The sequence below is a fragment of the Lepidochelys kempii genome, chromosome 1, assembly GCF_965140265.1.
Source record: "Lepidochelys kempii isolate rLepKem1 chromosome 1, rLepKem1.hap2, whole genome shotgun sequence".
Classification (NCBI taxonomy): domain Eukaryota; kingdom Metazoa; phylum Chordata; order Testudines; family Cheloniidae; genus Lepidochelys; species Lepidochelys kempii.
The window spans coordinates 32285918-32296373 of record NC_133256.1 but is presented as its reverse complement, the minus strand read 5'-3'; the positions used below and the strand labels follow the sequence as shown (position 1 = coordinate 32296373).

Sequence of the window (10456 nt, the reverse complement as noted above, 5' to 3'; positions counted from 1 at the left end):
TAGAGACTAACCAATTTATTTGAGCATAAGCTTTCGTGAGCTACAGCTCACTTCATCAGATGCATCCGATGAAGTGAGCTGTAGCTCACGAAAGCTTATGCTCAAATAAATTGGTTAGTCAGAGCACAGTACATTCCTGCTATTCTGTACCATATTCAGCACAGTGTAAGATAGACCAGCTCCTAAGGACTTTTCTAGCTTTTATTGTTCTCTTCCTTCGCTGTCTCCAGAATTAAGATTGTGGTGCAACAGTCCTTTACCCCATCCCCTATTCCTGCATTCAGTTTAGCTTAACCAGGCCTGAGAATCAAGTTTTAATTGCTGCGTGGGATTGTTGCTTGGTAGTACAGGCAGGAGCAATGGGCAGAGAGAGTCATGGGTGGTTCCAACAGAGCTAAGAACCTTATTAAAGATAACAGTGAGTTTCTAAAGGAAAGGAATATCAACCTATTTCCTGAGCATTAATCATCTTGCCAATTGCAAAATTTGCAAAGGGGCGGAGTGGGATGGGAGACAGTTTACATGAAATCTGTCAAGCTTTTCATGCCTAAACCAGTTATTTGCATATCTTCTGTTGCTAATTGGAGGCTGTTCTAAACTGTGAGTCAGGCTACCCCAGCTTTATGAAGCACACAAGTACTATATAAACAGGGATATGTGAGAGACTTGTATGTAGCGGGCGGAGATTGAGATCTTCATAAAGACAAGACATAGAAGCAAAAGAATGAAGAATCTTCCGTTTCTGCTGTTACTATGTGCAGCATCTTGTGCTTTTCCTATACATCCAAAAAGGAAAGCAGAAGAAGATACGAAGCTTGTTCAGGTAATGATTGCAGACACAAAGGACCAGATCCTGAGCTGGAGTTAATTGAAGTTAATGGAGCTATGCTGATTTACACCAGCTGAGGATCTGACCCTATACATGCTGATGGGGTGAATAGTCTGGTTCAGTATTTCCCAAAGAATAGAAGCATGCCCCCCCCCGAGGGGTGTGCCATACTGGCTGTGAAAGGTTCCCCAAGGCTGCCCTTCTAAAATGGTGGGGTGGAAGGGTGGATATGACTTGTTTCATTTTCCTGAAGAGGGTGCTTGGTTTCAAAAGCTTGGAAACTGCTTGCCTTGGGTGCTGTTTTAATGGATGTGCAATGCTCAAAGTGAGGCAATATTTCTGAAGAATAATTCAGCCCTGTCATCATGAACCTTAGAAATTTGCCAGGGGAAGCATCTTATTATTATTTTGGTTTGCACTATTTTGCGGGAAGCATTTTAAAATTACAGTGCACCAGTTGAGGACCTGATACTGCAAACACTTAAATATCTGAATAACTTTACACACAAGTAATCTTATTGGCTCTCTTGGGGGAGTAAAGATAGTCTCATGCATAAGTGGTTGTAAGATCAGGATCTTCATTTTGTCCAAATCATTGCACATGATAACATGTAATGCTATTGGAAAATCATGCTTTCAATCATGTTCTTCAAAAATCTGTTTTTTGTCTGTCTTTAAATACTGCCTGGAGTGCTGGAACAGATAGTGAGCCTAAGGTGTTTTGTCACAAAATGTTCCATTTACAGGGCAAATGTTTATTCTGAATGTGTTCTGAGCATTAATCCTATTGTACTTTTGCAAAATGTTCATGCAGAACTCTTGTTGCCACATTATCACAGAACAATATAACATCAAGGTATTAATATAAATGGAAAATGGTAACTAATTTCAGTTTTACAAAGTTTCTAAACAAAGTGAGTTCCTAAGACACAGGAACAAGCAGCAGAAGCCCAGGGTAGATGTCATGTCATAATATTTAATATTATTTTGCAAGATCTAAAAAAGAATCTAGTGTCTTAATAGCTATCTGTTTCATCAGAAGTACCTGGAAAATTACTACAGCTTTAAGACAGATGGGAAGCCTGTTTTAAGATGGAAAAGTGATAGTCCTATGGTCAACAAAATCAAAGAAATGCAGGAATTCATTGGATTGGAGGTGACTGGGAAATTGGATTCTAACACTTTGGAGGTGATGCAGAAACCCCGGTGTGGAGTCCCTGATATTGCTGATTTCTCCACCTTTGCAGGACAACCAAAATGGGGGAAAAGAAATCTAACATACAGGTAACTAGTCAGTAATAGAGGGGTTTTCTTGCATTAAAGGGAGATAAGTTGCTCCAAGTAGAGGGTAAATATTGTAAAGAACTCAGCTGTTTCTCTATATTAAATTTGAAAGGATTTTGAACTATACACCAGACATGGCCCGAGTTGATGTAGATGCAGCCATCAAGAAAGCTTTTACAGTCTGGAGCAAAGTGACCCCATTGACATTTACCCGGGTTGACAGAGGTGATGCAGATATATTGATCTCCTTTGCAGCCAGAGGTAAATATATATATATATATATAGAATCATTGTAAATATTACCATCCAGAGGTCTGTGAAAGATTTGTCCTGAAATTATTATTCATTATTATCATTTGTATTAGGATGGGGATCTCATTGTTTTCGGCATTATACAATCACATACAAAAACACAGTCCCAACCCCAAAGAGTTTACAATCTAAGGCTGTGATACTGCAAAGATTTGTATCTGTACATAACTTTACACACTGTGTGTAGTTCAACAGGACTGCGCATAGTGTATAATATTCAGCCTGGGCAGACATCTGCACAGAATCTGGGCTTGTGGGTCTTACTCATAGCTTTACTCATGGCTGTAGTTCCATGTAAGTCACTGGGACTACTCACATGCTTATAGTTAAGCACAGGTTGAAGTGCTTTGCTAGATAGGGGCCACAGAGCTCAGTGCTTGGGGCTGGCTCCCCTTCGAGGGCTTTTTTGTGGTGGAGGAGGGCAAACTCCACCCCCTACTGGGCTGATGTGGGTGGCTCCTCAGGGAGATTTCTCCCGCCAAAGCTCTCTTCTATGTGCATAGGAGGTAGCAGGATCATCATTAGACATGATGCAGTGGGTAAAGAGAACAGAAAGTAGCGGAGGATGGTGGAGGGAACAATAAAAGGTCACGTGATTCTTTTGGTTTCTCACATGCTTGTCTTGCGGTTCGACTTTATAAATACAAGTTGTACAACAGCTTGCCATTATTTTTATTTACCTTCCTTTCCTCTGCATTTCTCCTCCCACCAAGCCATTGTACCTGCATTCATGCCCATCTCCAATCTTTGCCCAGTTCCCACTGCTTCATGATCTCACTTCCATTTTGACAGATTTTTGTTTCACTTCCAATTGTTTAGTGTCTGCAGATCTACTAGAAAGTCAAAAATTTCTGCTTATCAGTAAAAATTAACAAATAATGGGGTTGTCAAAATTGCATGTAAGAGGAATTTGGAGTGTTGCAAACTAACAAAGAGTTCTATTGCACCTTATTCCATTCTTAGTTCACAATGATTTCAATCCCTTTGATGGTCCTGGTGGGACTGTTGCTCATGCCTATGCACCTGGCAATGGTCTTGGTGGAGATGCTCACTTTGATGAGGATGAAGACTGGACCAAAGGCTCACAGGGTACGTAAAACCAACTCTTAATATTACATACCTGGGCTTGGTAGGATTTTCAAAACTAGGCACCTAAAGTTTGACTCCTACATCCATAGTTAGATGCCTAAGTGAGTGGCTGATTTTCAGAAGCGTTGAACAACCAACAGTGCCCAACAAAGTTAGGATCTCAGCACTTTTGAAAACCATCCCACATAATTAGCTTCTTCAGGCCCCAGTTTTCCAAAGGCATCACAACATCTGGACTCCGTCACCCACATTGATCTCTGCTGAAGTTGTTGGGTGCTGGATCAGGCCTATAAGCACCGCACCTTTGCACTTTTGATGTGCTTCAATGTATTTTCATTGTACTTAGTTGTATTTCAACTATATCTGAGTTTACTATAAGCACTAAAAACCTCTATTGTATTGAGTGCAATTGGCTGGCTTGTATTTCACATTGATGGGCAAGAACATGAAAAGACGTAACTTTCTTTTGTACATTTTGTTTGCTGGTTTTAGGTTCCAATTTGTTTTTCGTGGCTGCGCATGAGTTTGGCCATTCACTGGGACTCTTCCATTCTAGACACCCTGATTCACTGATGTACCCAGTTTACAGATACTTTGATTCCAAGACTTTCCGTCTTCATCAGGATGATATTAATGGCATTCAATACCTCTATGGTAATCAAACATTATTAATTGCTCAATGTTTATAGCCTCTCACAAGTTCAAATAACTTTTAATGAAATCCATGTTGAATGGTTGTATTAACTATAGCTTGAAAAAAAATGACAGATCCACTGAAGTTATCTGAATTTTATAATATCAAATACTAGTTTTATTTTCTTCTCTAAATTGTTTTCCTTAGGACCTTCATCTAACCCCCCTGAAGATCCAACAGAATCTACGGTCTCCATAGAACCCATGGAGCCAACAGAACCTCTACCACCAAACACCTGTGGCCCTAAACTGACTTTCGATGCTGTCACCACTTTCCGTGGAGAAATAATGTTCTTTAAAGACAAGTAAGCTGACTGTCTTAAAGCAGCATCACATCTTTTGCTTAAATCTTCCTTTAATGGCACAATAGTTTGGAAAAATAAGAAATATTCAGAATTTTGTCCAGCATGTTAATCAAACCAATACCTTTTATTATGCTCAAAGAAGGTTCAGATAAATATCACCAATCTCTCTTCCCAAGTGCCAACCGACCTGCTACTTACCTCAGCACAGAGGTGATCATTAAGGGATATTTCCTTAGACTGTAAGCTCTTTGGGTCAGGGGCGCTCTCTCTCTTCTGGACATTTATGCAGTACCTAGGACAACAGGTCCATAGGTGGGGTCCTTGGTACTACGACAATGCAAATGATAAATTCTAATAACAACAACAACAACACCACACACTTGCCACACTTATTTCCCATTCTAATCATAGGAGAAAACTTGTCAAATGTAGATAACACTGTGGTAACTGTTGACAAATTCTGACTTCTTCATTGTGACCTCTATATGCTGGACTCTAACATGACATCTAACACTGGCAAGTTTTACTTGGCTACTTGGGTGCTGCAGTATTCCCAGGACAATTCATTGATTGAAACAACTGACCAGAGATTAGCAGTAAGTGTGCCAAATCTGAAGCATTCCTCCATGGAAAATCACTAAAACTTGGTGCTCTCAACGTGTTAAAGAGAATAGACTATGGATTCTGAGGACCCCAAAAGAGGAATGTGGGGTAAAAGGAGGTCCCTAGTGGAGACCTGGGATATGATATGGTAGGGAAGGGGGGTTGGGAAAAGGAAAGAGGTAAGTATTGGTGGGTAAAGAGAGAGATCTGGTTGCATTAAGAAAAGGCAGGGAGAGGAAGAGGGAAGGATGCAGAGAAGACAGAGAGAGAGAGAGTTAGAAAGGGTGCCTTAAAAGACATGGATAAGTTTTATATTAGAACAGGTCCCAACATTCAGAATTCAGGAGAACTCAGTTTTGGCCTCTGAACCCACTACTTGGGACTCTAAAGTTAGCCATTTACCCATCTTTAACTGCAGCCTTGTAAAACTTTGAACATTTGCCATCCCAAACACCAAGTCTACATGCACACCCTTTGCAACAATGATTTTGGATAATGAAACCAATTACTATTGTTATATTTTATCATTTGTTCAGCGCTGTACAAAGGTGTAGATTGCTCCTGCCTAAAGACTTCACAGTCTAAAGGAGTTTATAATGTTGTATTCTCACATTCAAAATATACTAATGCCGGGAGAGCAGGCAAGTAAGTATTGTGAAATCTGCTTTCTCTGAAATCCAGAGATTTTTCCAGAGATAAACTCTCTCAGCCCAGAGCCTAGCATGAGTATCTGGAGTAGATATTGGGGGGACACCTGGGGGAAGTGGGAATCCTCTGGTGACACCCAACTCTACCACCTCCCTTTCTCAGTGGTGTGCTGCAGAACTGAGTCCCATTTCCCTTTTGTGTAGCAGAACTGCATTTGTTCCATGTCAGGGAACCCTCTCTAACCTCAGTGGTAAAGGCAGGTTTTAGCTCTAAGTGATTCAAAAGTCAAAAAGCTAAGTAAATGCATAGAAGATAGGATTTGGGGGCATTGGAATTTGTATGTGTGCCAATATACAATACTTTCTGGGCTGTAGAAGTTGTAAACTCTTATTGCCATGGTTAAAATCCCACATATTGTTACGTATAAAGATATGATTTAATATGCAAGTTGTACTGTATTTGGATCAGGCACTTCTGGCGGAAACACCCTACAAGCAGAGAAGTTGACTTTAATTTAATATCTTCATTCTGGTCACCTCTGCCATCTGGCTTGGATGCTGCCTATGAAATTACGGACAAAGATGAGACATTTATTTTTAAAGGTAAGAATTTGAGTTTCTCTATGTTCTTCTTACATGTGACACGAATGGAATTTACCTGCTTTGAAAATAGTTAAGGAAATTGAACCTTGTACTCTTTTAATGGGATTTCATTAACTCGGCGCTAATCCAGTGTACTGCTGTTGTTTTGCAATTAAATTGCTAACAAAAACCACACTCGGCATCAAAATGCATGTCACTTATTTGATTAATGTTAACGAAGCTAAATTTTCCGAACAAATCAAGCTCTATCCAAGGAAATGTGAAATGGCACTTTTTTCTGTAAAACTACTTGTCTAAATTAAAAATAGAAGCCCAAATTCATCCTTAGCATTCAGAAGAGTTACATGAGGGATGGATTTTGCCAGATGTGTTTAAAATACAACAGAAGGTGATGGTCCATTGTTTACTGTAGCCACAGGAAGGACTGTCTTATAGCAAGGAATGCATGTTTTGATCTCTACATTTGTCCGTAAAAAGATTGGTTTGATTGTAGTATACAGTTAAAGACCCTACACAAATGTTGTATAATTCAACAGAAGTTCCAGGCAAAATGTTTTCAACAACTTTTCTTGATAGGAAATGAATTCTGGGTTGTCAAAGGAGATACTATACTGTTTGGATACCCAAAGAAAATCCATGACTTGGGCTTCTCAAAGGGTGTGAAGAAAATTGATGCAGCTCTTTATAATGCAAATAAAGGGGAAACCTACTTCTTTGTGTCTAACAAGTATTGGAGGTAAGATTTCATGTTCAACATTCTTGAGTCTCTGGTAATAGGGACCACTGAGCAAACAAAACCCACATCACCAATAACTCTACCCTTAATTTGCCTTATGATGCTTTAGTAGCGTACTTGCTAGCCAGTCTTTTACACTGTCACCACTGCCTGTAGAAAAATAATATTCTTGAAAGGCCGGTGAAACAGTTCTTTTCAAAATACATAAAGTTTTGCTTAAATTTTACTTACATAGAGAAAAAAGATATCTAAAGCTTTACTGCACATTTTAAAACAAACAATAATTCCTAATTATACTGAGTCGTAAGTGTGCACAATGCTTTTATCAGAACCTTTTCTTGGGGTTAAAAAAAGGTTCAGATTATTATCCTCAATTCCTCTGTCCAGTTACCAAGAGATGGCATTATTATGCCACAAAGCATGTGCCATATATTGCGGTGAATTGGCTTGTGTGCATGTTCATCATTGTCTCTATTGGATGCAATCAAAACTGCTCATCTTTATGTGTCATAACCCATATACTTCTAACAGATAAAGGAGATTCTCTTTTAGCACAAGTAATAGTGACCTATATATGTGGAGCACAATGATGTGACTTGTATCACTGTGGAATAGTTCTAAGTGGCCACGGTGTGCAGCACAGTGATCACTGTGAAGTGACGATTGCTCAGATCCTGAAAGCTATTTAGGTGCCTAGCTCCCAGAGATTTCAGATTTGTTACAGTTTGTAAACTGTATCGGGTGAGTAAAGGATTCAATCTGATCCTCCACTCCTAAAACTCACTGCTTGGAGAGCTTTGGTCAAGCCATTCATCTTGTTTGAACACAGTTGGTTGTGATTTAATTTCTACGTTGAGTAAAAATATTACAGCAAACACTTTGTTATAGCCTGTGTGATGGTAGCACAGTGATGGTAGCCATATAGCACCTCAATGTATGTGATATAACAATGATCCCACAGGGATCATTATCATTATCTCCTGATAAACACTACTTGTGGACAGCGAACATTGCAACGATACATTTTTAAGGGTAAGTCTATAGTCTCCTGTTTCCCATACAATAGCTGATAATTCACTTCTCTACATCCTGCCTATTAGGCAAAAAAAAAAATAAACATAATAATTTTTGCAGATTAGTAATGATTAGTAATGGTTATTAGTAATGATAGTAGTAATTTAGTAATTAGTAAGTTAGTAGTAAATTAGTAATGATGTTCAAAGATGCACATGTAATTAACACAAGGGGCCAGCTCCTTAGCTGGTGTAATTTGATGTAGCTCAACTGAGGTCATGGGAGGTGTCCTGATTTATGTCACCTATGCATCTGGTTTAAGAATAGCTAAGTATTCAGTGAGCTTAGTTCACTGTTAATGGGCTCTCTGTAAAGAGTGGGGCTGGCTTACGTGCCATTTGGCTTATTTTCAAGTGTCTTCTTATTGTTTTTAACTTTCCTCAGTTATGATGAAAGGAGACAGTCCATGGACAAGAAGCCAAAGCTAATAAAAGATGAATTTCCAGGAATTAATGGGAAGATTGATGCTGTTTTCCAGTATAAAAGTAAGTGGAAACTCTCAGGTAAGGAAGCATTAAATGATTCAGAAGTGATAAGAGGCATGGTTAAATGGGGTGCACACTACTGAGAGCCAGAAACTTCTGCATATTAATACTGGCTTAATTAATGTTTGGACAGCGCTATGAAAAGATCGGTACTAAGGGACAGATTGGGATACCCTTACTCATGTTGTATTGTACCTTCTACCATAAGTAGTTCCACTGAAGTCAATGGGACCACTTGTGAAGTAAGGTATTGCTCAACATGAATAAGGATATCGCAGTCTGGCCCTAAGACAATAAAGTTACAGTGTTGAGAATAATGATCAGGAATAGGTGTTTTTTTTTCCTATGTCAGATAGGGTATTATTTAGATAAAACAGTTCTGCAAATTGCTGGAGTGGGTGACTCAAATAGACTTTTCCAGCCCTTTCCAACCTTTATTGTAACCGCTTAATATTTATTTGTGCAATACAGTAATTCAACTTGCTTTTATTCCTAGGGTTCTTCTATTTCTTTCGTGGATCACGGCAGTTTGAGTTTGATCCTATTGCCAAGAAAGTTACTCGTGTCCTAAGGACTAACTTCTGGTTTCCATGTTAAGAACATGAAGTCCTGGAAGATGTATAAAAGAAGTAAACAATACTGTAAATACACCAGGGATTACTTTTCACTAATTAATTTCTAAAACATCTAGTCAGGATTCTTTAGGTTTCAGCGTATGTCCACAATTCAAACTATAGCTTTTGTAAAATCTGCAGTTCTGTAAATAACAGAAATGCACTACTTAGCATGACTGTGTATATATAAATAAATATATATCATATATAGATATTTTGTATTTACTTGCCAGATAGATGTATTTACTTGCTAAAGATGATAATTTCCTAACTCAAAAAGTGTTGCACCCAACATGGGAATTCTATATTAGATTTCATCTTGACAGATAAAGAGGAACTGATTCATAGAACTAAAAATGAATGGTATTTTAGGTACAAATACTGATGACTTCATCACATTTATAATATGCAAATAGAATAAAGTCCAGACCAGTAATATGTATACTGTGCTTTAAAAGGGCCAATTTCAGAAAGCTGAAAACAGTTATGAGCCAGATCAGCTAGGAGGAAGAATTTAATCACAAAAATGAGAAAGATAATTGGGGGTTGATTAAGAACACTTTACTAGATACCCAAAACCCCAAATCCCATAACTGAGGAAGAAGGACGATTGGTAAAAAAAAACCCACCTGGTTTAGAGAGGAAGTGAAGGAAGCTATAAAAATTATATATATATATATATATATATATATATATATATATATATATATATATATATAACAAATGGAAAAAAGGGGACGTTGATACTAATAAATATAAATCAGAAGGTAGGAATTCTAGCAAATTGATAAAAGAAGCAAAGGGAAACAAGAAGTGATCTATGATCAGCAAACTTAAGGACAATAAGGAGTTTTAAAAAATATATTAGGAACTAAAGAAATCCTAATAATGGTATTGGCCCATTACTAGATGGGTAGAATTATCAATACGAACGCAGAAAAGGCAGAAGTGTTCAGTCAAAATGTATGTTCTATATTTGGGAAAAAACAGATAATGTAGTCCTAACATATAATAACACTCTTTCCATTACACTAGTATCTCAGGAGAATGTTAAACAGCACCTACTAAAGTTAAACATTTTAAATCAGTGGGCCCAGATAACTTGCATCCAAGAGTTTTAAAAGAGCTGGTTGAGGTGGTCACTGGCCCATGAATGCTGATTTTCAATAAGTCTTGGAACAC

The 10456-nt window shown here is 38.2% G+C and overlaps 1 protein-coding gene across 1 annotated transcript; it reads left to right on the top strand.

Moving 5' to 3' along the window:
• Positions 1–656: 656 nt before the first annotated feature.
• LOC140909305 (stromelysin-1-like) lies at positions 657–9449 on the top strand. The gene is made up of 10 exons (XM_073338310.1): positions 657–823; positions 1869–2113; positions 2226–2374; positions 3389–3514; positions 4007–4168; positions 4356–4512; positions 6232–6365; positions 6942–7101; positions 8560–8660; positions 9157–9449. The coding sequence occupies exons 1-10, from the start codon at positions 725–727 to the stop codon at positions 9255–9257; spliced, it is 1434 nt and encodes a 477-aa protein (XP_073194411.1). The 5' UTR covers positions 657–724; the 3' UTR covers positions 9258–9449.
• The last annotated feature ends 1007 nt before the right edge of the window (positions 9450–10456 follow it).